Source organism: Lethenteron reissneri, chromosome 39, assembly GCF_015708825.2.
Source record: "Lethenteron reissneri isolate LAM-NWPU_2019-01 chromosome 39, ASM1570882v1, whole genome shotgun sequence".
NCBI lineage: Eukaryota > Metazoa > Chordata > Hyperoartia > Petromyzontiformes > Petromyzontidae > Lethenteron > Lethenteron reissneri.
In genome coordinates, this window is record NC_083817.1 from 12,904,272 (window position 1) to 12,930,715 (window position 26,444).

The following is a 26,444-nucleotide window of genomic DNA, read 5'->3' on the forward strand; positions in this document are numbered from 1 at the left end:
ACATTTATCTCTTGAGAAATCCTCCTGCTTCGCTCTTAACAACCCTGGCTATCGCCTGTTGATGTGAGTTGGAATTACTGACAAAACGTCGTACTCGAATTGTAAATTTTATTTTATACCTACGTGACTTTACCAAAAGAACCAAAGAGTATTGAATTGTAAATGTTGGGGGTTTACTCTCGAACACACCAGTGTGCTGAACTAGTAACGAATTAGCACGTTTTGATTACGTGACAAACCTCACTACAGTAATTGGCTGTGTTGGCGGTGGCGGGTTGAACGACACATTCATATTTACGTCGTCTAACCCAAAAACCTCGATTATGGATAATGGTCGTGAAAGCTTGAGGTCTTCTTGGGGTAAACAAACTTATGAATATTTATGTTGAACTTCTTTCGCACCGTACATAGCCAACTGTGCTAATCGGAGGTGTGGAAATAGAAAAAGCCTTGGTTGGGAACGCAGCTAAAAGGCCTGGTGACAGAAGTGACCTGTCTGCTATTTTACATCTCTAGGTTTCAATCAACTCATTGCCCAGCATAAATTTAAACGTGAACTCGACTACGGGAACAGACCTGAATCTGACCGTCAGAACGGAGGCTTTGGATTCGGGCCGTGGCCCAGGTGCAGTGGTTTGTGCTGTACAGAGCCCTCGACAAGATCGGTGCCAGACGCCAGCGCCGCGGCCGCCCTGCGCGAGCGACCGCTCGGGGTAGAGCGGCCGAGGCTTCCCACCAAATCGCTCCTCCAGCATTTCCTTCAGCCTGCACGCCCCGCACACACAGGCCGCAACGCGATGTCCACACACAATAACAAAAAATGCCACACTCCAAGTGCTATGAGGCTCCATCCACACGGTGGCGCTGCTACACAAAGCAATGAAGCACGGCTGTTACGAAGACTTAGGGAGTTTAGTCATTTGTGGAATTGTTTTTTTAACTTGTCATGGGACCTTGTTGTCAGCATCGAAGTATAAAGAATAACAATAAGTTTTACCCTTTCTGGCAATAAAACATGTCTTAAGATGTTCAAACACCAAATAGATCACGTTACATTTTTCATGAATGGAAAACTTGTTTCTCTAGTCCAGCGGTCGGGAACCTATGGCTCGCGAGCCATATATGGCTCTTCCGGTGACGGCATATGGCTCCCAGACAATTTTGAGTTGGAAAAAATAATAATAATAAAAAATCAGTTTGGAACTGATTTTAAAATACTTGTGATATTGTTTAATAATACTGTGTCATTTTAAAGTAAACAGAAATTAGTTTTGAAGATAAATTTCACGGGTCACGCCTGCATGAAGCTCAACCTCACCACGTATGAACCAGACTACAAGGCCATCAGCAAAACCATGCAGCACCAGAAGTCGCATTAAAAGTAAGACATATTTAATTTATTATACGTTAAAAATACTATATGGCTCTCAATGAAATATATTTAGAAATATTTGGCTTTTATGGCTCTCCCAGTCAAAAAGGTTCCCGACCCCTGCTCTAGTCCATACCACGAGCCACTGGTCCAACATTCCTCGTAACATTCAGCAATTCCCTTTCTGCCACGCAACATGCTGCAGGTCAACGTTTTGGAGGGCGTTGGCTCTGCATAGGCTATTGAGGCCCAGAGTCCTGGGCTGGGCAACAGTCGAGACCGCCGCGGGTCATTGACACGGAGCGGCCCCAACGAGTCACAACGCCGCTAGAGTGAAAGCTCGCGATCGAGAGTCGCCGCGCCATCTGAACGAGCCATGTTCCACATGGTCAGGGCTGTCAACGTTCTTGCCCAACTCACGGCGGCTCGCTTTGACGCTGCTGAGCACGCTTCCACGCATGCTCGGAATGGAGGCGGGCCGTTAACGCTCCGTGTAGAGCAAACTCTAGCGCTTCCATGTAACTCGGCTGTCTGCGCCGCGATCTACAATGTTAGCTGGAGTGCAGACTTACTGAGGATCTGATAAAGCAATCTTGAGCAATGCCACTATGTATTGGGCCTGCCTTCATTGCACCTGTGCACGTTGCGCCCACGCGAGTGGTGCCTGTATGCTTGTGGGTAGGGGATGGGTGAGGTTTGTGGGTAGGGAGTAGGGAAGGGTGAGGATTGTGATAAGGGAGTGGTGAGGGACGAGGCTTGTGGGTAGGGAAGGGTGAGGCTTGTGGGTAGGGGGTGGACACTGGGAACTGTGGGTACTCTGTGCCCGCCCTATATAACTTTATCTGCAGCGTGTTCCGCAGGCCGCGAAGGGAATTTCTGAACCTTGTGAATGTTGGACGGTGGCTGGCAGTATAGTGTCATGGTGGCGTGATATACAGGAGGGCGTGGGTTCCATCCCGACCCTGACGCCTGCTGTAAATTTGGAGTTTGCATGTTCCCTCCGCAGTCGCGTGGATTTTTCTCTGGGTCCTCTGGTTTTCCCCTCTACATTTAGATTCAAGATGCCTTAATAGTATTTGGCTAATTAAAATTTGCACATAAGCCCCTTCGTTGAACTATTATTTGTAGTGAAATGAGAGCGTAAATGGGGTTTGCTGCTGGGCTCTGGCCCAATCACACGGCCCGGGTTATTGGGGGGCGGAGCCCGGTATGGGGGGCGTGTGGGAGGGGCCGCCGTTCACCTCGGCTCCAATTGGAAGCGAGGTGAATGGGGGTGGAGCCAGCAGGGCAGTATGGGAAGGCCGTATCTGACGATCCGGAAGGGGAGGAGTCAGGGTCACGTGGGGGAGAAGATAGAAGTGGGAGCTCGGAAGAGATCGGAGGAGTTGCGGAGTAAAGAGGCTGAGCCACGTTGGGTGGTGAGAGGAGATCCGCGCCATCGGCCACGTGGCCGAAGGACCTTCAGCACGCCGTCGGCCAGCGGAGTGCGGGAGTGGAGGAGCTAACGGAGGAGCGTGCGTGGGCGCGCGTGAGGAGACGCTGGTCCCCTGTCAGGACTAGCGGGGTGTGAGGAAGAGTGGAGGAGCCGATGAGGTCGCGCGTGCGGGGCGCGCGCTAGACGACGCTGGTCCGCGGACAGGACCAGCGGGGTGCGGAGAAAGAAACTAAATAAAAGGCCAAAGGAGACCAACAGTGACCAACGAAGTCTTTTATTACAGTAGCCAGGTCACTTCTGAAAAATAGCTATATAGATCAGTAGGCACAAGCTTATTAGTTACATATTTATGTTTAATTCGTAGTTTCGTGGTAATAAATTGAAGGTGGAGGGGTTACCAGCCCATCGCACCCGTCCAGAGCCCCCGTTTAGCCACTGTGGTGGTCACAGACGCCATGAGGGGAGAGGCCAATGGGCATTGGCTCTCCCCCCACAGCACTGTCCACGACAGTGTTGCCCATTCAGGCACCGCGAGGAGGTAGGGGGTTGTTTTGCCGGACAGTGATGGGGCAGTAGTGGAGAGAGTGGAGAGTTTCCCACACCTGGGCAGTATGCTTATGACCCGCTCCAGTGTAACAGCAGAGGTCTCACTCCGAATCAGTCAAGTGGCAATATCTTTTCATCGGTTGCGTAATGCTGTGTGGAAGCTACCTGGTCTGTCGCTCCGCACGAAGCTTCAGGTTTTCTCGGCCACAGTCATTCCCTCCCTTCTCTACGCTTGCGAAACGTGGACCCCCCTAATGGAGCATCTTTGCCGGTTGGAAACATTTAGGCTGGCCTGCCTACGATCCATCCTGGGTTTAACCAGGCTGGATTGTGTGAGGAGCTCACAAATCCTTGAAAGATCTGGGTAAAGTCCCATTGGTGAGCTCCTCCGGCAGGCAAGGCTGCGTTGGCTGGGTCATGTAGCCCGCATGCCCAGCCACCGCATGCCTAAACAGCTTTTGTTTGGCCGGATTGAGGGGGCTAAACGGGCACAGCACGGGCTAGAGAAGAGATAGAGTGATGTGGTACAGGAGGACGTGGAGCTGAGTGGACTTGCCGATGACTGGTACCAGCAGTGTCAAGATCGGCCTCTGTAGAGGAGGCTCGTGAAGGACACTACTGGGCAGTTGGAGGCAGTCGCCCTCCAACAACAACGGAGGGCGGAGGAGCGACGCTCACAACAACGAGCGGAGCACCGTGTGGCTAAAGCACAGCAAGTTAGTACAGTAGGGGGCACAGGTGGTGCATTAGCCAGTCATCTCGGTCATCTCAGTCAGTCAACCCGTGGTACCTGGGTCTGCCCCGTGACCTCCTGCCAGCGGGCGTTCGACACTTTACGTGGCCTCAAGGTGCACATGGCCTGGCACAAGCGTCGTGGTGACGTCACCGCCACTTAGTGGCGAATGGCGGTTGTTGTTGTGTGTCTGCACCTGGTCTGTAGTGATTGAAAGGCATGGGCCAGATCAGTTCAATAACAACGGTAGGAGGCTGCTAGATTTTTGTGCAGCCAATGATCTTGTAATTACCAACACGCTGTTCCGGCATCGGCGCATCAACACAACATCACGGATGCATGCTGGATCCAAGCAAGAACATCTGCTGGACTACATAGTGACGGATCAGTGGATGCGAGCCCATGTCCTTGACACCAGGACCTACCGTGGAGCTGATCTGCCCTCTGACCATCGACTGACTAGTCATCTGTAAGATGCGCCTGCCATTCTTCCACTCCGGTGGTGGATGTACATCCAAGACCCCATTCCAACCTAAGGTGGCCTGGTCTCAGTTAGCTTATGAAAGTTGCAAGCGAGAATTTCATCAACGCTTGCGGCTGGGGTTGGCATCGTCCCCCACTCCTGATGTCGAGAGTAAATGGGCAAGGTTTAGGACTGTGACTCATGCAGCTGCAATGGCTGCTTTGGGAACGTGGTCCAGACCTCCCCAAACACCCTGGATGACAGAGGAGGTGTTCAGGATGGTTGAGAAAAAGCGAAAGGCCCACTCTAATCGTCTACAGCATCCCACATCAGAGAATGAGGAGGCTTACCGCAGCCTTCGCTCGGAGGTTCGGAGAGCCGTGAGGCGCTGCAAGGATGGGTGGTGGTCACGGGTTGCTGAGGAGATAGGAGTCTGCCTCAGTGGCCCACAAGAACAAATCGCTCTTTAATTTCATGACAAAAGTAACCTGCAGCGCCACACCTATTACCATCATTAGGGGAAAGAATGGTGATCCAATCTCCGACCCCCAGGAACAAGTTTGCAGAATTTCTGAGCATTTCTGTGAGGTCCTAGGGTAGGGGAAATCCCTTACCCAGGAAAACAACGTGGGACAAAGTGGGGATGACCCTGCTGAGGCTGCGGTGCCTCAAATATTGGAAGTCACCCCCTGTGAGTGGCTGGCTGAGGTGCCATTGGTTGAGGAAGTACGGAAGGCGATCCAGAGTCTGAGACCAGGAAAGGCACCGGGCAGAGATGATCTCCCAAGCAAAATGCTGAGGGAGGGTGGCGTTTGTGCACAGACTGCCCTACATGACATCATAACAACAGTCTGGACCACTGGACGGGTTCCATAGGACTAGAAATATGCCCTGGTGGTCCCCCTCTTTAAGAAGGGGGACCGCACAGACTGTAACAACTACAGGGGCATCTCACTCCTCAGTATGCCGGGAAAGGTCCTGGCAAGGATTATTCAACATCGCCTTGCTAGGCACGCTGAGAGGCTTGCGGAGCCCCAATGCGGTTTCAGGAAAGGGAGGTCTTTCACATATGCCATATTTTCTGTCTGTCTGCTACAGCAGAGGTGTAGGGAATTCCAACAAGACCTACATCTCTGCTTTATTGATCTGGTCAAGGCCTATGATACCATCAGTAGGCCTGGGCTCTGGGTTGTTCTTCGTGCTTTCATAGTCCCTGACCCTCTGCTCACGATCATTAAGGACCTTCATGTTGGTGAGTGTCTTTTATTACAGTAGCCAGGTCACTTCTGAAAAATAGCTATATAGATCAGTAGGCACTTAAAATAAAAAAGTTTAGTTTATAGCAGTTAGTGTAAAAAAAAGAGAAATGCAATAAACATGTCACCACGCATTATCGCGCACACGGAGATGAGCCGAGCGGCCGCAGAGGCGAGGGGGAGAGCGGTCATGCTCACGTGGGTAGGAAATTTCCAAGCGCTTCGTCGGGCTGCAGGTAGAAGGAGGCCGGGGACCTGACGAAGGAGACGAAGGTGTGAGTAGGCGTCATCGCAAAACACCAATACCCCCCCTAGCCACGGGGCTAGACACAACACAGATAATCCCCCTAGCCACGGGGCTGGACACAACACAGATACCCCCCTTGCCACGGGGCTGGACACAACACCAATACCCCCCCTTGCCACGGGGCTGGACACAACACAGATACCCCCCTTGCCACGGGGCTGGACACAACACAGATACCCCCCTTGCCACGGGGCTGGACACAACACAGATACCCCCCTTGCCACGGGGCTGGACACAACACCAATACCCCCCCTTGCCACGGGGCTGGACACAACACAGATACCCCCTTGCCACGGGGCTGGACACAACACCAATACCCCCCCTTGCCACGGGGCTGGACACAACACAGATACCCCCCTTGCCACGGGGCTGGACACAACACCAATACCCCCCCTTGCCATGGGGCTGGACACAACACCAATACCCCCCCTTGCCACAGGGCTGGACACAACACAGATACCCCCCTTGCCACGGGGCTGGACACAACACAGATACCCCCTTGCCACGGGGCTGGACACAACACAGATACCCCCCCCCTTGCCATGTAGCTGGACACAACACAGATACCCCCTTGCCACGGGGCTGGACACAACACAGATACCCCCCCTTTCCATGCGGCTGGACACAACACAGATACCCCCCTTGCCACGGGGCTGGACACAACACAGATACCCCCTTGCCACGGGGCTGGACACAACACAGATACCCCCCCTTGCCAGGGGGCTGGACAAAACACAGATACCCCCCCCCCCCCCCTTGCCATGGGGCTGGACACAACACAGATATCCTCCTTGATACTGGGCTGAGTGCATAAGCAACTGAAGTAGAATTGTGTTAAATAAAGTACATACAGTAAAAAACTCATGAAATAAACTTAAATGAAGAAAACTAGCAATAGAAACATGGGGAAAAACAAGCTCTCAGCATATAAAACAAGCAATGACATAATGCTACGAAATGAAAGAATTACATAAGACGACAATAAATGCCTTAACCCTCGTGGAGCTCAAGCGAGGCGTAAGGTTGCCCCTCGCCTTACGTCTCGCTCCACGGTATTCATCCGCAAACCTCACTGTGCTGCAATATTTGCGCTTACGTAATTAACGCAAGAATGTCTGCATATCGATGTTTTATTGTTACATGATTTATGGAAGCATTCCCATTAGGTTAGATTTCCTCAAGTCAGATATTTCGCAACCTGTGGACTGTCTGTACATGAAGGAAGATTCGCATTGCCGTTTACGACAGATGCTGGTTAGTGAAGAGCATTCCAGATTGTAGAATGCCGGATAACAATATATTTTCCTGTATTTTAATACATCTTTACTTTCCAACGATGAGCTGTACTAGTCATGAATTGGCATGTTTTGGTTACGTGACAAACCTTACTAATTGACCGTATTGGGTGGTGCCGGGATTAACGACATTTATTATATTTACGCAATCTAACCCAAAAACCTCGATTATGGACATTGGTCGCGAAAGCCTGCTACATATTCAACTGACAGCTTGGTAAGTGTACCATTAAAATGTCAAGCAGCAACATTTTCAAAAAGAGAAAGCGTACAAAAAAGATGGCATCACCGTTTGTCCCTCTCCGATTGCTTGCCAAATACAAGGAAACTATTGCAAACGTGGCAGAGTGAGTAAAACTCGTAACTGCAAATCACAGACAGAAGCAAGCGACATCTTGTGTCGTTGACTCGGATTCATCCATTCTGGTCCCTTGCAAAATGTTTTTGACAATGCCTGAAAAACTTCGCTTTCACTGTTAACAAATAAATCTTTGGCTCATATTTGCAGGTTGTTTTATCCACTGCAGTAGCACCCAGTTACACCACTGGGGACTTCACATGAAACCAGCCGAGAGGCGTTTTGATAACACGTTCACATACAAAAGACAAAGATCCCCCGTGTAGCCTTAACAGACTGTTGGGGCAAGTGCCGATAGTGAGTAGCAGAGGTGTGGACTCGAGTCATGTGACTTGGACTCGAGTCAGACTCGAGTCATGAATTTGATGACTTCAGACTCGACTTGGACTTGCATAACAATGACTTTGTCCCACCTCTGAGGTGTGGACTCGAGTCATGTGACTTGGACTCGAGTCAGACTCGAGTCATGAATTTGATGACTTCAGACTCGACTTGGACTTGCATAACAATGACTTTGTCCCACCTCTGGTGAGTAGCATCCATGAAGGCCGGCACGGCACGAGAGGGTGTTTGGCCAACATCAAGCCCGGCCGCCTTTGTCTCCCCAGTGGCGTTGTTTACACACTGTACCAGGTACTCATTTGACGCCGAGTCAACTTTAGGGGAGGTCCAGGGCTGGTTCATATAATCGTCACCAGTGTTGGCGGCCATGAGCGGGAATCGAACTCGTGTCGCCGGGTTCGTAGCGCAGCGTAGCGCTAACCGCTGCACTATTGTGCACATGCAGGCAGATACAAACACCCTGACATACACACTCGTACACAACGTGGCCATACGACTGTCGTAGCTGTACCTTGCAGGTCGGGCACACAAACTCGCAGCCCGCGCGTGCCTTTGTCCTGCAGGCATGCTCCACACAAGACGCGTGTCCGCACACCGGCAGCAGGTAGGGGCGGCTGCGTGACGCGTCCCAGGCTCCACTGGGAAACAGACATTTTTTAAAATCCCAACCAAGGCTTGGGATCAGAACAAGTGCTAAGGCAGCACCTGACGCGCAAAGACAGCGTCGACTTTTCCCATTTGAAAGCGGCCACTCCTCGTCATCATCACAGATTAAGGGGTCTGTAATTATGACGATAGACCTGATTTTCATTCAATCAGGTCTATAATTGAATGACAATCGTAGACCTGATTTTCATTCATTTAGGATTTTCTTTGGACGTCAGCTAATAAAGTAGATTATCGATTATTCGTGCTGACAGGGAGGACAGCCGCGGATAATTCAAAATCGCGGACATTAGATTACTTTTATTTAAACTATGAACTTCATACATTAACAGTACATCTAGCAACTAATTTACCTGGTGGTATTGAAACAATTCTTACATGCTTGTGTTGAACCAATGCCGCTTGAAATGATACAACAGCAGGCGTTGACGATGAAAAGCGTAAAAAACTATTCTGAGTTTATTGTCCCTTATTTTATGGCCTGCTCAGATCTTCTTTCGGGGACTCAATTCGCTACTTTTAGCTCTGAACATCAAGCGTAGCGAGTGAGCCTCTATGAAGGCCAGCAGCGTGCTGTTAGTGGTCGTGTAAGCAGAATCACAGCCGTCTTTGTCTCCCGAATCTACACTCGCAATGAACCGAGTACTCATTTAAGGCCGAACTGACCTAAGGGAGGCTCCCAAGAATGGTTTATATTTCGAGTTGCCGCTGTTTCTCCCCGTCAGAAATTAAATTACCTTCACGCATCTTCATGTGGCGTCTCCTTGAGACGACTGTAACTGCACGAGCTAAAGGCGTGTCTTTCTGTAAGCGCCACACTGCCTTACGCGAGACTTCAGTTTTACATTTTCCATCATCTACTCCTTTAACGGATGTAGAAATGTAAACTAACTTCTTTCGCACCGTACGTAGCCAATGGTGCTAATCTGATGTGCGGAGCAAGAACAAACACTAAAACACAAAACGCACGCGCATGTAGGCCGTGCTATAAACAATTACCTTTGATTTCCTGTGCGGGCAAGGACGATACAGTCCACTAAAACTACGAGCACGCGGCACACCACCAGCGGCCACGTCTCCTGCCGCGTGTGCAGGCGGTGCAACTGCACGGGCCCACACGGGCGGGGAGTTGCTGCAGTGCCATGCCACGTGGAGCAGAGGGGGGCATTGGCAGGCTTCATTCTTGTGTTTCTTGCACCAGAACCAGACTCTCACACAGAGACCCAGATACTCTCACACAGAGACCCTCACACAGAGACTCTCACACAGAGACCCAGAGACTCTCACACAGAGACCCAGAGACTCTCACACAGAGATTCTCACACAGAGACCCAGAGACTTACACAGAGACCCAGAGACTCTTACATAGAGACCCAGAGACTCTCAACAGAGATTCTCACACAGAGACCCAGAGACTCTCACACCGAGACCCAGAGACTCTGACACAGAGACCCTCACACAGAGACCCAGAGACTCTGACACAGAGACCCTCACACAGAGACCCAGAGACTCTTACACAGAGACCCTCACACAGAGACCCAGAGACTCTCACACAGAGACCCATAGACTCTCACACAGAGACCCAGAGACTCTCACACAGAGACCCTCACACAGAGACTCTCACACAGAGACCCAGAGACTCTCACACAGAGACACAGAGACTCGCATACAGAGACCCTCACACAGAGACCCAGAGACTCTCACACAGAGACCCAGAGACCCTCACACAGAGACCCAGAGACTCTCACCCAGAGACTCAGAGACTCTCACCCAGAGACTCAGAGACTCTCACCCAGAGACTCTGAGACTCTCACACAGAGACCCAGAGACTCTCACACAGAGACCCAGAGACCCTCACACAGAGACCCAGAGACTCTCACCCAGAGACTCTCACACAGAGACCCAGAGACTCTCACCCAGAGACTCAGAGACTCTCACCCAGAGACTCAGAGACTCTCACCCAGAGACTCTCACACAGAGACCCAGAGACTCTCACCCAGAGACTCAGAGACTCTCACCCAGAGAATCAGAGACTCTCACCCAGAGACTCTCACACAGAGACCCAGAGACTCTCACCCAGAGACTCAGAGAATCTCACCCAGAGACTCTCACACAGAGACCCAGAGACTCTCACCCAGAGACTCAGAGACTCTCACCCAGAGACTCAGAGACTCTCACCCAGAGACACTCACACAGAGACCCAGAGACTCTCACCCAGAGACTCAGAGACTCTCACCCAGAGACTCTCACACAGAGACCCAGAGACTCTCACCCAGAGACTCAGAGACTCTCACCCAGAGACTCTCACACAGAGACCCAGAGACTCTCACACAGAGACCCAGAGACTCTCACCCAGACTCAGAGACTCTCACCCAGAGACTCAGAGACTCTCACCCAGAGACACTCACACAGAGACCCAGAGACTCTCACCCAGAGACTCTCACACAGAGACCCAGAGACTCTCACACAGAGACTCAGAGACTCTCACACAGAGACCCAGAGACTCTCACCCAGAGACTCTCACACAGAGACCCAGAGACTCTCACACAGAGACTCACACAGACTCTCACACAGAGACTCAGAGACCCTCACCCAGAGACTCAGAGACTCTCACACAGAGACCCAGAGACTCTCACCCAGAGACTCTCACACAGAGACCCAGAGACTCTCACACAGAGACTCAGAGGCTCTCACACAGAGACTCAGAGACTCTCACACAGAGACTCAGAGACTCTCACACAGAGACCCAGAGACTCTCACACAGAGACTCAGAGACTCTCACACAGAGACTCAGAGACTCTCACACAGAGACTCAGAGACTCTCACACAGAGACCCAGAGACTCTCACACAGAGACCCAGAGACTCTCACACAGAGACTCAGAGACTCTCACACAGAGACTCAGAGACTCTCACACAGAGACCCAGAGACTCTCACCCAGAGATTCTCACACAGAGACCCAGAGACTCTCACACAGAGACCCAGAGACTCTCACACAGAGACTCAGAGACTCTCACCCAGAGACTCTCACAAAGAGACTCACACAGAGACTCACACACAGAGACTCTCACACAGAGACTCACACAGAGACTCTCACACAGAGAGACTCACACAGAGGCCCAGAGACTCTCACCCAGAGACTCGGAGACTCTCACACAGAGACTCACACAGAGACTCTCACACAGAGAGACTCACACAGAGACTCACACAGAGACTCTCACACAGAGGCTCTCACACAGAGACTCACACAGAGGCCCAGAGACTCACGCGGCAGCGACTCCGTGAGCAGTGATGGCGGCGCGAGACCGCGCGCGCTGGGTGACACCACGTGGTGCTGACACCACGTGCCGAGTGCGCACGCCGAGTCACGTGGGGGCGGGCGGCCATCTTACCTGGGGACAGTGCTGCACTGTAACAGTGGGGAGCGGCGGTGCAGCGGTTAGCGCGGCGCTTTGTGTAAACATCGTCACTAGGGAGACAAAGGCGGCCGGGCGTGGTCCTGGCTACCCACTCCCTCGTGTGCCGTGCATAGGTGCTCGCTAACAGCACTTGCCCCAACAGTCTGTTCAGGATATACGGGGGATCTTTGTGAGTGAGTGAGTCTGTGTGAGTGAGTGAGTCTGTGTGAGTGTGTGAGTCTGTGTGAGTGTGTGAGTCTGTGTGAGTGAGTGAATCTGTGTGAGTGTGTGAGTCTGTGTGAGTGAGTGAGTCTGTGTGAGTGAGTGAGTCTGTGTGAGTGAGTGAGTCTGTGTCAGTGAGTGAGTCTGTGTGAGTGAGTGAGTCTGTGTGAGTGAGTGAGTCTGTGTGAGTGAGTGAGTCTGTGTGAGTCTGTGTGAGTGTGTGAGTCTGTGTCAGTGAGTGAGTCTGTGTGAGTGAGTGAGTCTGTGTGAGTCTGTGTGAGTGAGTGATTCTGTGTGAGTGTGTGAGTCTGTGTGAGTGTGTGAGTGAGTCTGTGTGAGTGAGTGAGTCTGTGTGAGTGAGTGAGTCTGTGTGAGTGTGTGAGTCTGTGTGAGTGTGTGAGTCTGTGTGAGTGAGTGAGTCTGTGTGAGTGAGTGAGTCTGTGTGAGTGAGTGAGTCTGTGTGAGTGTGTGAGTCTGTGTGAGTGTGTGAGTCTGTGTGAGTGAGTGAATCTGTGTGAGTGTGTGAGTCTGTGTGAGTGAGTGAGTCTGTGTGAGTGAGTCTGTGTGAGTATGTGAGTCTGTGTGAGTGAGTGAGTCTGTGTCAGTGAGTGAGTCTGTGTGAGTGAGTGAGTCTGTGTGAGTGAGTCTGTGTGAGTGTGTGAGTCTGTGTGAGTGTGTGAGTCTGTGTGAGTCTGTGTGAGTGAGTGAATCTGTGTGAGTGTGTGAGTCTGTGTGAGTGAGTGAGTCTGTGTGAGTGAGTGAGTCTGTGTGAGTGAGTGAGTCTGTGTCAGTGAGTGAGTCTGTGTGAGTGAGTGAGTCTGTGTGAGTGAGTGAGTCTGTGTGAGTGAGTGAGTCTGTGTGAGTCTGTGTGAGTGTGTGAGTCTGTGTGAGTGTGAGTCTGTGTCAGTGAGTGAGTCTGTGTGAGTGTGTGAGTCTGTGTGAGTGAGTGAGTCTGTGTGAGTGAGTGAGTCTGTGTGAGTGAGTCTGTGAGTGAGTGAGTCTGTGTGAGTGTGTGAGTCTGTGTGAGTGAGTCTGTGTGAGTGTGTGAGTCTGTGTGAGTGAGTGAGTCTGTGTGAGTGAGTGAGTCTGTGTGAGTGAGTCTGTGTGAGTGTGTGAGTCTGTGTGAATGAGTGAGTCTGTGTGAGTGTGTAAGTCTGTGTGTGAGTGTGTGTGAGTCTGTGTGAGTGAGTCTGTGTGAGTGTGTGAGTCTGTGTGAGTGAGTGAGTCTGTGTGAGTGTGTGAGTCTGTGTGAGCGAGTGAGTCTGTGTGAGTGAGTGAGTCTGTGTGAGTGTGTGAGTCTGTGTGAGTGAGTCTGTGTGAGTGTGTGAGTCTGTGTGAGTCTGTGTGAGTGTGTGAGTCTGTGTGAGTGAGTGAGTCTGTGTGAGTGAGTGAGTCTGTGTGAGTGTGTGTGAGTTTGTGTGAGTGAGTCTGTGTGAGTGTGTGAGTCTGTGTGAGTGAGTGAGTCTGTGTGAGTGTGTGAGTCTGTGTGAGCGAGTGAGTCTGTGTGAGTGAGTGAGTCTGTGTGAGTGTGTGAGTCTGTGTGTATGTGCACTTGTGGATCACCACACAAATGTTGTGAAACTCCCCGTGGTCGCTAAGGTCGCCATCTCCTGGCCTATCCAGGGTCTGGAAGCGCAGCAAGCGGAGACATTTCCATCTCGAGGGGATTTAATGTTTCCCCCTCGCACGCGTTGGTTCTCTCCCCTCACATGCATACTCGCTCTTGAATGGAACTGGGCAAACATATGCCATGCAATGGGGCCCATTGCTTCAAACATCGCCCATGATATATTTTCCTCTTAAGGCAGCCGTGGTATTAACGAATGTGTTCATTGAGTTTTATTTGTGCACCACTGCCAACGCGGTATCGACAAATTATCCCAATGTAGGACCACAGAGCTTGGGGATATTGTTGGTCGCGCCGGTTTCTGGCTGGCTGCAACACCAATGCACAACATACAGCACTAACATACAACATGTATGTTGAACTTCTATCGCACCGTACGTAGCCAACCGCGATAATCGGAGGTGCTGGCTGCTGGTGAAGAACAACAAACTAAACACAAAAAGCAGTTCTAAAGAAATGGGTTGTCAAAGACATTTAAAAGTGCAGAGCTCCAATGTCTTCCAAATATCGGAAGGAAGAGCGATGGCCGCAGAAGCGCATCTGAAAGCGGCACGCGATGAGGTGCCCGCACCCCTCCTGACCCCCCCGGGATGCACCCCAGAGCCCCCCCCCAACCCCCCTCGGACCCCCTCGGCGAAGACAGCGCAGAGTGCCGCAGCTGCCTCGCCCGCACTGTGGCACTGCAGTTGTACCACGTGGCCACACGGCGGCGGTGGAGATTACTGATCGGGCGTCCGTGTTGGTGAGCTCATTGAGACGAGCAGGGGTCCCCAACCCCCGGGCCGCTGACCAGTACCGGTCCGTGGCCTGTTAGGAACCGAGCCGCACAGCAAGAGGTGAGCGCCTCTTTCCCGCACTGCGCACTTGTCTCAGTCAGCTTCTTTGAAAAGGGGGAAAGACCCAATCATGACCCCCCCCCCCCCGTCCGTGAAAAAATTGTCTTCCATGACACCGGTCCCTGGTGCCAAAAAGGTTGGGGAGCACTGATTTAGAGGACGTCCATGTTGGTTAGGTTATTTAGAGGACGTCCATGTTGGTTAGGTTATTTAGAGGACGTCCATGTTGGTTAGGTTATTTAGAGGACGTCCATGTTGGTTAGGTTATTGAGAGGACGTCCATGTTGGTTAGGTTATTTAGAGGACGTCCATGTTGGTTAGGTTATTTAGAGGACGTCCATGTTGGTTAGGTTATTTAGAGGACGTCCTTGAATTACGTCACGCACCTAGGGGGGGGGGGGGAGTCAGACATTTGTGACGATGTGTGACGAGGGGGGGGGGGGTTGAGAAATGTGACGTCACATCAAAATGCGTAACTTTAAATAAATATAGTCAACACGTTCTACTTAATTAAATATACTTTGAATAAATGTTTTATCCTACAACATCATAGTGCAGCGGCACATTAAATACGCACTACAATGACAATACTTTAAAGCTATTTGAAGCGTGTTTTATTTTTTGTGGGGGGATGGGGGGCAGAGCTTTGTGACGTCATATTTGAGGGGGGGGGTCTGACTTTTCGTGACGCCGTGTGACGAGGGAGGGTGGGGTCAAAAGTCGTCCAAAATCGCGTGACGTCATTTATGGACAGCCCTTTAGGTCATTTAGCTCATGAGGTTTTGGTCTCATTGCCACCTCCACCATGAGCAGAGGCCGCGGGTAGAGGCCACGCACCGACACTCGGGGCAGTCGTCCCAACTGTTGAAGTGGCGAGCTGCCGGCTTGGACAGGAAGGCCATTGTCCGAAGCGTCGCCTGTATGTGTTCTTCTTTAAAGGCCGCCGGGTTATTAACGAATGTGTTGATTTTGTTTAATTCGGGATTGTGTTCGTGCGCCACTGCCATCGCAGCCAGAGATTCACCCAGGAGAGGGTGCCGTGTATCCGTGCACTCCAGTGACATCCGCAGGGCCAGGCTCGAGCCAGTGCGTGACAGAGTTATTTGCTGAACTTGATCCATGTCTATCAGAGTGGGTCCCTGCCAAGAGGACCTGGCAATTCATCAGTGTTGGTTCAAGCAAGCCTGACTGCTGATTAGTCACCAAGTGTCCAATCCTCACCAGGATGCTGCTTGTGTTGAATCAATGATGCTGCTGAGATCTACTCTCAGAAGGCTGACGGGATGAGTAGAACCACTCGCATTGTTTATGTGGAGATACGGCTATGAGGAGGCAGTTATTGAGAGATGTCAACTACCTCGCCTGGTATACAGGGAGACGTGGGTTCGATTCCGACCCCGACACCTGTATATTTGGAGTTTGCGTGTTTTCTCCGTGGTCGCGTAGATTCTTCTACGGCTCCTCTGGTTTTCCCCTCCACATTGAGAAACATACGTTTCTAGTATTTGACATATATTTTCAGATGATGAGCCACTTCATTGAGATATTATTTGTGACCAGGTAGCTTCTGAAAAAGAGCTATTGGACCAGTGGGCCTTACCTGGTAAATAAAAAGTTTAGTTCGGGCCACCTCCCGCACCACGCTTGTGAGCACAGGGACACCGCGTGCTCACCTCCAGACCGCATCACCAGCTTATACCTCGAGCTCACACCTTGAGCTCACGCCTTGAGCTCGAACTTTCAGTTCACACCTCCGGCTCATCACCTTCTGCTGAGCTCCACCAAGCACGCTCGGCTCAGGTTCTTTAATCACGAATACAGCAGCCGCGTTGTACAGACTCCACCAATATTCAGGGACATCTCCACCGCCACTCAGGGACATCACCACTGCTCAAGGACATCTCCACCACTCACAGCAGGGGCAACGGACACCACCGTTGACATTTCACAGATGTGATTGAGATGGTCAGCTGTGATTTCAGGTGCATTTTGATGACTCCATGAGAACCGTTCTTGATCTGCTGAAGTAGCAGCGATAATCCTCGTGCCACTTTTTTATTTCGTCCCAGAGCACCCTGCACCGACCGGGTCGTGACAGTGACAGCAGCAGTAGCGACATCGTGGCGCGTCACTGACACGGCTAAACACACATGAGCGGAGATGTAGTGGCGGCTGCAGGCAAAGCGCATCCCTCACATGAACAATAAATCAAGCTACACTCTAGCCCACAGATATGTCAAAGACAAAGATCCCCCGTAAAGATTTAACAGACTGGCATGCGAGGTAGCCTCAGCTAAATGAGTACCAGGCACTAATTTGAGACTGAGTCGATCACTGGTGTTGGCCATGAGCGGAAATTTAACTCCGGTCGCCGGCTTCGTAGCGCAGCACGCTAACATGCAAAGGGTGCAGCGATGTTGTAATGTTATTTATTTTGTATTATTTCTTATTTGGGGTGGTGGTGGTGTTGGTAGGGGTCAAGGTGTTTATAGAGTTGGCGTTTGTAGGATAGGTAACGTTGATAGGACTGTTGTTGGGAAGAGTGATGGTGTCGGTTGGGGTGGTCGTATTGGTAGGAGTCATTGTGTTGGTAGGATTGGTGCTGGTAGGGTTGGTGTTGGTAGGGGTAGTATTAAGAATAATGGTGTTGGTAGGGTTGGTGTTGATAGGGTTGGCGTTGATAGGGTTGGTTTTGGTAGGAGTGGTGGTGTTCGTCGGAGTAGTTGCGTTTGGTCAGGGTAGCGGTGTTGGGAGGGGTGGTAGTGTTGGTAGGTGTGCGGATTCTAAAGGTGGTGGAGTTGGGAGGAGTGGTGGAGCAGGCATTGATCCGGGCCATGAAGAGTGGTCTCTTTGCCCTCATGATCACGAGGCGGGACTCACGCTCAGCTGGGGTGATGATGTGGGAAGGAGTGGTGGTGAGGGTAGAGGAAGTGATGTTGGTCAGGGTTGGGTTATTAGAGGAGGTAGTGTTAGTAGGTGTGTGGTTGGTAGAGGTGGTGGAGTTGGTAGGAGTGGTGGAGCAGGCATTGATCCGGGCCATGAAGAGTGATCTCTTTTCCCTCATGATCATGAGGCTGGACACATGCTCAGCTGGGGTGATGTGGCTGGGAGTGGTAGTGAGGGTAGAAGAGGTAATGTTGGTAGGCGTGGGATTGGTCGAGGTGGTGGAGTTGGTAGGAGCGGGGGAGTTGGTGGTTGAGCTGGTAGGGATCATTGAGCTTATTGTAGTGCAGCGGGCATTGGTGCGGGCCATGATCATGAGGTGACACCACTCACGCTCAGCTGGGGTAATGGTGTCGGTCCTGGTGGTGGTGAAGGTGGAGAAGATGTTGTTGGTACGGTTTGTAGGGGTGGAAGAGGTGGTGGTGTTAGTCAGGATAGTATTGGTAGAGGTGGTGGTATTTGAAAGTGTGATGGTGTTAGTCGAGATAGCAATGTTGGTCGGGGTGGGGTTTGTCATGGTGGTGTTGGTAGGAGTGGTGCTGTTGGTAGGAGTGCTGGTGTTGGTAGGAGTGGTGCTGTTGGTGGGTGCGCTGTTAAGTGTTGGTGAGCTATTCATCATGGAGCAGCCATCCAGCTGAGTCTTGAGGGATCTGTGGGTCCTCTTGATTTTCATGGGGTGGCGCTTGCCCCGAGCCAATTTCCACATGGATCCTCTCATGTGGCGGCTTCGGTAAACTCGTCCACGTTGCGATGACTTCTGTTTAAAACCGGAAACAAAATCAGTATGAGAGGCAAGAGATTGCAGTCTCCTTCTTCCCCTGTTGGTCACATCCACTCAAATATTTTTTTTCACTTGCCATCTACCACACCACCACCATTGATTGAACACGGGTGTTGTACTTGCCTTTCAGTCGCAAATATCGGACAACTATTTGTAATCCACAGCATGAACAATGTGTGTGCTTGTAATAAATGTGTGCGACTTTGTCGAGGGTGTGAGTTTGATTTTTTTTTTTGGTGTTGTAACGTTCTAACCTGCCTCTCCTGGACATCTGTGAAAAATAGCTTAATAGCTCATCGGATTCCTCCAGTATAAATATTCTGATTCTGATTTGTGTCATCTATGCATGTGAGATTATGACATTTGCCTGAGTGATCTATATCCACGATGCCTCTCTGGGTGTGGTGTCTCTGTGTGTGTCTGTTGTGGTGTCCTGCTGATTCTCTATGTGACAGTGAAGCCAGCACACTCTCTCTCTCTTACCAGTTGATTCTTCCGCCAGACTCTTAGGCTGGTAATGGTGATCCCCGTGCTCTCCACGTGGTAAGTGATGGCCACCGGCCCACTGTGCAGCATCTTCATCAAGGTCGTCCACCTTGAGGGAGACGGGTATTCTCCATCTTGCGGAACCGTCATCCAACAGCCTAAAGAAGAAGCTGCTTGAGGTACCATTTCGGCCAAGTTCGACCGAGCCTTTTGTTTCGGGAGGTTGGTGGTGTGGACGGCCATCGCTGGCATGGCAGGAGGACGCGGACGCCACTGTTGAAAACATTGCACAAGTATTTGTAATGTACAGCACGACAACAAGTATCTTTCCCTCTCTTTAGTTCAGCCTTGACTAATAGCTGGATTCTCGGCAATAAACAAAAGTCATTGGTCACGTGCCATGGCCCTGCGTAGTTTGATCCTCTGGGTTTTCCCTCCACATTTAGAAACATTTATTTCGATAATTTAGATTATTTTGCTGCTATGAATGTCCAAATGATGTCACTTTGTTGATCTATCATTTGTGACCAGGTTCCGTCTGAAAAATAAGTTAGTACCTCAGTGGGCTTTGTATGATGGGGGTGGTTTAGTTTTATTTGTTTGTTTTTGGGTGATTTGTTAACCTTTCATGTACTTTGCACTATTATCATGTTTTTGTAGTATTTGTTATTGTAATGTTCTTACCAGCCCCGACTGGACATCTGTGAAAAAGAGCTTCATAGCTCATCGGATTCCTCAACCATAAATAAATAGTATTATTCTGACTCTACTGGCTGGGGAAATAGTTCTGTCCGCACCAGGGCAACTCACCAACGCCGCACAAGGACAGCTGAGTCCAGCACATGTCCCAAATGCCACGCTGCCAGTAACAAAAAACACCCTTAAAGTTGCAGTGGATAATATTTAAGCATAAATAATTGAGCAAGGTGTTTGCGACTTTGTCTAGGATGTGTGTGTGGATGTCATATATACTTGTGTGTGTGGTGTATGTGTAGGGGTGTTACGGGAGGGTGAACAAACACACGAGGGGTGGTTATGCCCGCACGCGGAAGGATGCTTATATTCACGTCCGCATCGGTTAGCCCTGGGGGGCTGTAACGGCGCTGTGATCTCCCACGGCCCCACCCCTCGTGGGGGAGTTGCTATATAAGGCGGTGAGCCGGTGGGCACGGGGTTCAGTATTCAGCCTAACTAGTGAAGAGTGAAGACCGGCTAGATAGGCCCTGGGACTCCCCTGGATCGCTGTCCTTCTAAGGACCGACCAGGGCAAGCCAGTGGCGTGGCCCCGAGAGCCCAGAGCAGATGCTCTTGTAAGAGCTGGTCTGGTGGCTAAGGGTGCCGTGATCCTAGCTTGGCCAGAGCTGGATCAGCTAGCCTCCCCTAGCTCTCGAGTGGAGGACCTGGGAGTAGGCTAGCCGGGCTAGAGTTAATGGGGTCTCCCTGTTAGACGGGTGAAGGGGCCGTTACCCCTTCGAGTGTTGTATACATTGGCCTGTGCTGAGTGAAACATTATAATAAATAAGTGTGCCTCCGACTACGTCGTCTACGTCTCATTGAACCTACTACATATGCGAGTGAGATTCTTATATCTACGCGAGTGATCTGTATGCGTGATACGTCTCTGCGTGTGGTGGCTCTGCGTGTGGTGTCTGTTGCGGTGCCACGCTATGGTCTGTGTAATCGTGAAGCTGGCACTCACCACTGCATTCTTCAGCCACACTCCGAGGCTGAGGAGGGCGATCCCTGTACTCGCCACCTCGCAGGCGATGGCCACCGGCCTGCTGTGCAGTATCTCCATGAAGGTCTTCCACCCTAAGGGAGCTGGGTCGTCGTCTTCTCCTCCTCCTCCTTGGGGAACCTCCACGCCATGGCTGGGAGAGGAAGCGACTCGAGGCTCCCTCTTGGCTTCGTGATCTGCGAGCCGGTCGCTGATGTGGACAGCCACGGTCGCTTTGGCGAGAGGTAGAGGCTGCCCGGCCTGTGGCGGTTGGACCTCCCAGGCTCCCCCCAGGTTAACCAGCCAGTTCGGGGAGAAATTCTTCTCCTCCGTGGGCCCAGACGTGAGGAACGCGTAGCTCGTCACGAGCAGCGCCACGAGGGTGCGTGAGGTACTGCGCAGCCCATGAGCCTCCATGGTGACTGCTCCGGGAGAGGCTCCAGGAGGCTTCGTGCAGAGAGGCGCTCCTCAGCACGCAGCTCGCAGCGTGGCTCCAGCGGCACACTGGGCGGAAGCGGATATGACGTCACGGCCCGAGGACGGATGTATGTTGTGTCTCATCTGTGTGTCTGTATGTCTGTGTGTGTGTGTGCGGTACCGATCCAGCTCCTGACAAAGGAGTGGCAGCCTCTCCTCCGCAGTGAGCGTTCGAACATTCCACGTGGCCATCCATAGTGGCTTTCGTTGTTTCTGGAGGAGCCCCGAGGGTGAAGATTTAATCTCCTGGCTCCGCCAATTGGGGTTTGGCCAGGAGATGTTATAGACGCCTGTCCCCCCGGGGCCTCCGGCACAAGCTTATTAGTTACATATTTATGTTTAATTTGTAGTTTCGTGGTAATAAATTGAAGGTGGAGGGGTTACCAGCCCATCGCACCCGTCCAGAGCCCCCGTTTAGCCACTGTGGTGGTCACAGACGCCATGAGGGGAGAGGCCAATGGGCATTGGCTCTCCCCCCACAGCACTGTCCACGACAGTGTTGCCCATCCGGCACCGCGAGGAGGTAGGGGGTTGTTTTGCCGGACAGTGATGGGGCAGTAGTGGAGAGAGTGGAGAGTTTCCCACACCTGGGCAGTATGCTTATGACCGGCTCCAGTGTAACAGCAGAGGTCTCACTCCGAATCAGTCAAGTGGCAATATCTTTTCATAGGTTGCGTAATGTTGTGTGGAAGCTACCTGGTCTGTCGCTCCGCACGAAGCTTCAGGTTTTCTCGGCCACAGTCATTCCCTCCCTTCTCTACGCTTGCGAAACGTACACCCCCCTAATGGAGCATCTTTGCCGATTGGAAACATTTAGGCTGGCCTGCCTACGATCCATCCTGGGTTTAACCAGGCTGGATTGTGTGAGGAGCTCACAATTCCTTGAAAGATCTGGGTAAAGTCCCATTGGTGAGCTCCTCCGGCAGGCAAGGCTGCGTTGGCTGGGTCATGTAGCCCGCATGCCCAGCCACCGCATGCCTAAACAGCTTTTGTTTGGCCGGATTGAGGGGGCTAAACGGGCACAGCACGGGCTAGAGAAGAGATAGGGTGATGTGGTACAGGAGGACGTGGAGCTGAGTGGACTTGCCGATGACTGGTACCAGCAGTGTCAAGATCGGCCTCTGTAGAGGAGGCTCGTGAAGGACGCTACTGGGCAGTTGGAGGCAGTCGCCCTCCAACAACAACGGAGGGCGGAGGAGCGACGCTCACAACAACGAGCGGAGCACCGTGTGGCTAAAGCACAGCAAGTTAGTACAGTAGGGGGCACAGGTGGTGCATTAGCCAGTCATCTCGGTCATCTCAGTCAGTCAACCCGTGGCACCTGGGTCTGCCCCGTGACCTCCTGCCAGCGGGCGTTCGACACTTCACGTGGCCTCAAGGTGCACATGGCCTGGCACAAGCGTCGTGGTGACGTCACCGCCACTTAGTGGCGAATGGCGGTTGTTGTTGTGTGTCTGCACCTGGTCTGTAGTGATTGAAAGGCATGGGCCAGATCAGTTCAATAACAACGGTAGGAGGCTGCTAGATTTTTGTGCAGCCAATGATCTTGTAATTACCAACACGCTGTTCCGGCATCGGCGCATCAACACAACATCACGGATGCATGCTGGATCCAAGCAAGAACATCTGCTGGACTACATAGTGACGGATCAGTGGATGCGAGCCCATGTCCTTGACACCAGGACCTACCGTGGAGCTGATCTGCCCTCTGACCATCGACTGACTAGTCATCTGTAAGATGCGCCTGCCATTCTTCCACTCCGGTGGTGGATGTACACCCAAGACCCCATTCCAACCTAAGGTGGCCTGGTCTCAGCTTATGAAAGTTGCAAGCGAGAATTTCATCAACGCTTGCGGCTGGGGTTGGCATCGTCCCCCACTCCTGATGTCGAGAGTAAATGGGCAAGGTTTAGGACTGTGACTCATGCAGCTGCAATGGCTGCTTTGGGAACATGGTCCAGACCTCCCCAAAGACCCTGGATGACAGAGGAGGTGTTCAGGATGGTTGAGAAAAAGCGAAAGGCCCACTCTAATCGTCTACAGCATCCCACATCAGAGAATGAGGAGGCTTACCGCAGCCTTCGCTCGGAGGTTCGGAGAGCCGTGAGGCGCTGCAAGGATGGGTGGTGGTCACGGGTTGCTGAGGAGATAGGAGTCTGCCTCAGTGGCCCGCAAGAACAAATCGCTCTTTAATTTCATGACAAAAGTAACCTGCAGCGCCACACCTATTACCATCATTAGGGGAAAGAATGGTGATCCAATCTCCGACCCCCCGGAACAAGTTTGCAGATTTTCTGAGCATTTCTGTGAGGTCCTAGGGTAGGGGAAATCCCTTACCCAGGAAAACAACGTGGGACAAAGTGGGGATGACCCTGCTGAGGCTGCGGTGCCTCAAATATTGGAAGTCACCCCCTGTGAGTGGCTGGCTGAGGTGCCATTGGTTGAGGAAGTACGGAAGGCGATCCAGAGTCTGAGACCAGGAAAGGCACCGGGCAGAGATGATCTCCCAAGCAAAATGCTGAGGGAGGGTGGCGTTTGTGCACAGACTGCCCTACATGACATCATAACAACAGTCTGGACCACTGGACAGGTTCCATAGGACTAGAAATATGCCCTGGTGGTCCCCCTCTTTAAGAAGGGGGACCGCACAGACTGTAACAACTACAGGGGCATCTCACTCCTCAGTATGCCGGGAAAGGTCCTGGCAAGGATTATTCAACATCGCCTTGCTAGGCACGCTGAGGAGAGGCTTGCGGAGCCCCAATGCGGTTTCAGAAAAGGGAGGTCTTTCACATATGCCATATTTTCTGTCTGTCTGCTACAGCAGAGGTGTAGGGAATTCCAACAAGACCTACATCTCTGCTTTATTGATCTGGTCAAGGCCTATGATACCATCAGTAGGCCTGGGCTCTGGGTTGTTCTTCGTGCTTTCATAGTCCCTGACCCTCTGCTCACGATCATTAAGGACCTTCATGTTGGTGAGTGGGCCCGGGTAAAACTACGTTGCCGGGAGTCAGAGCCATTCCCTATACACCTTGGGGTGCGACGGGGATGTCCTCTGGCTCCCACATTATTTAACATCTATTTTGACCACGTAGTTCGTGAAGCCTTCAATAGCTGTACCGGGGGAATTTCCATTTGGTACAGATATAATGGGGGACTGATTGATGCCCGGGGGCGGTCAAGGGATTGCTCCCTATTGGTCAACCACGTTATGTATGCCGATGATTTGGTAATTGCTGCTCATTCAGAGGAGGAGTTAGAGACGCTTCTGCTGAAACTGGAATGTGCCACTAAGAGGTGGGGCATTACCATTAGCCCCACCAAAATTAAGCACCTGCCTGGGTATTTTGTACCATCAGACACTCCACCCCCACAACTCTCAATCGGTGATGGGGCAGTTGTGGAGAGAGTGGAAAGTTTCCCATACCTGGGCAGTGTGCTCATGACCGGCTCCGGTTTGGCAGCGGAGGTCTCACTCCGAATCAGTCGAGCAGCAATATCTTTTCATCGGTTGCGTAACGCTGTGTGGAAGCTGCCTGGTCTGTCACTCCGCTCGAATTTTCAGGTCTTCTCGGCCACAGTCATTCCCTCCCTTCTCTACGCTTGCGAAACGTGGACCACCCTAATGGAGCATCTTCGCCGGTTAAAAACATTTAGGCTGGCCTGCCTACGATCCATCCTGGGTTTAACCAGGCTGGATTGTGTGAGGAGCTCACAAATCCTTGAAAGATCTGGGCAAAGTCCCATCGGTGAGCTCCTCCGGCAGGCAAGGCTGCGTTGGCTGGGTCATGTAGCCTGCATACCCAGCCACCGCATGCCTAAACAGCTTTTGTTCGGCCGGATCGAGGGGGCTAAACAGGCGCAGCACGGGCTAGAGAAAAGATGGAGTGATGTGGTACAGGAGGACGTGGAGCTGAGTGGACTTGTCGATGACTGGTACCAGCGGTGTCAAGATCGGCCTCAGTGGAGGAGGCTCGTGAAGGACGCTACTGGGCAGTTGGAGGCAGTTGCCCTCCAACACCAACGAAGGACGGAGGAGCGACGCTCACAACAACGAGCGGAGTGCCGGGTGGCTAAAGCACAGCAAGTTGGCACAGTAGGGGGCACAGGTGGTGCATCAGGCAGCCATCTCAGTCATCTCAGTCAGTCGACCCGTGGCACCTGGGTCTGCCCCATGACCTCCTGCCAGCGGGCGTTCGACACTTCACGTGGCCTCAAGGTGCACATGGCCTGGCACAAGCGTCGTGGTGACGTCACCGCCACTTAGTGGCGAATGGCGGTTGTTGTTGTGTGTCTGTGTGTGTCTGTGTGTTTGTGTGTGTCTGTGTGTGTGCGGTAGTGTAGTGATTAGCGCGCTTCGCTAGGAACCTTGCCACCCAGGGTTCGATTCCCGCTCACGGCCACCAACACTGGTGTCGCGTGCCGTGCCGGCCTTCATCGGTGCTGCTCGCTACGGCTACACGGGGAGGCCCAGGAGCGGCTGAGGTAATCGTCAGCAGTGTTGGTGGCCGTGAGCGGGAGTCGAACTTGGAGGGCAGCGTGGTGTTCACCGCAATAATACTGCCCGCTCCCCGACTGGTACACGGTACGTACAGTGCAGGGTGCACAGAACTCGCGGCGTCTCTCACACGGTCCGGGTCTCTGCGTGGAGAGCGGGAGACGAAGGCGAGGGTCACACAGGGTCTCAACACGAGTCACGTCACATCACAGACTCATCCTCACCGTTAACCAACATCATCAACACAAACCCACATCATTAACACGGACCCACATCATTAACAAGAAACTCACATCATCAACACGAGCTTACATCATAACCATTCACCCACAACACTGCACATCTGTGAGAAAAAGCTGTATAGCTCATCAGACTCCTCCAGTATAAGTATTCTGATTCTGACATGAACTCACATTGTCACCACTCACAACACCACCACCACTATCAGTAACACCACTAACACCCACCATTCCTCCTGCCAGTACACTACACAGGACACACACACGTCCTCACCACTCACATCACCATTCACCCACAGCTCCTCACCTCCTCCAGAGTCGCCGCCTGTGACAAATAAAAATCGGCCAGAAGTGGGGGCGGGGCCCGGTGAGCACGCCCTCGTGACGAAGCAGACAGTAAGCCCGCATACCAGCCCTCGCCCCCCCCTACCCCATACCCCCCCCC

General features: G+C 52.1%; 2 protein-coding genes across 3 annotated transcripts in view; both read right to left on the reverse strand.

Annotated features, from left to right (window-relative positions):
* Nucleotides 1–9,953, reverse strand: part of LOC133351872 (uncharacterized) — a 32,558-nt gene extending 22,605 nt beyond the window's left edge. For both annotated transcript variants that reach the window (XM_061567448.1, XM_061567447.1), the window contains exons 1-4: nt 9,773–9,953; nt 8,619–8,745; nt 6,004–6,060; nt 577–765 (exon numbers count right to left, since the gene is read on the reverse strand). The gene's annotated coding sequence lies outside the window, so the exon portion shown is untranslated. The remainder of the gene's footprint in view (nt 1–576; nt 766–6,003; nt 6,061–8,618; nt 8,746–9,772) is intronic.
* LOC133351899 (uncharacterized) lies at nt 6,000–25,905 on the reverse strand. The gene is made up of 5 exons (XM_061567479.1): nt 25,856–25,905; nt 20,765–21,286; nt 19,063–19,338; nt 18,125–18,555; nt 6,000–6,060 (listed from the first exon to the last, which is right to left on the reverse strand). The coding sequence occupies exons 2-5, from the start codon at nt 21,197–21,199 to the stop codon at nt 6,000–6,002; spliced, it is 1,203 nt and encodes a 400-aa protein (XP_061423463.1). The 5' UTR covers nt 21,200–21,286; nt 25,856–25,905.
* Between the last annotated feature and the right edge of the window lie 539 nt (nt 25,906–26,444).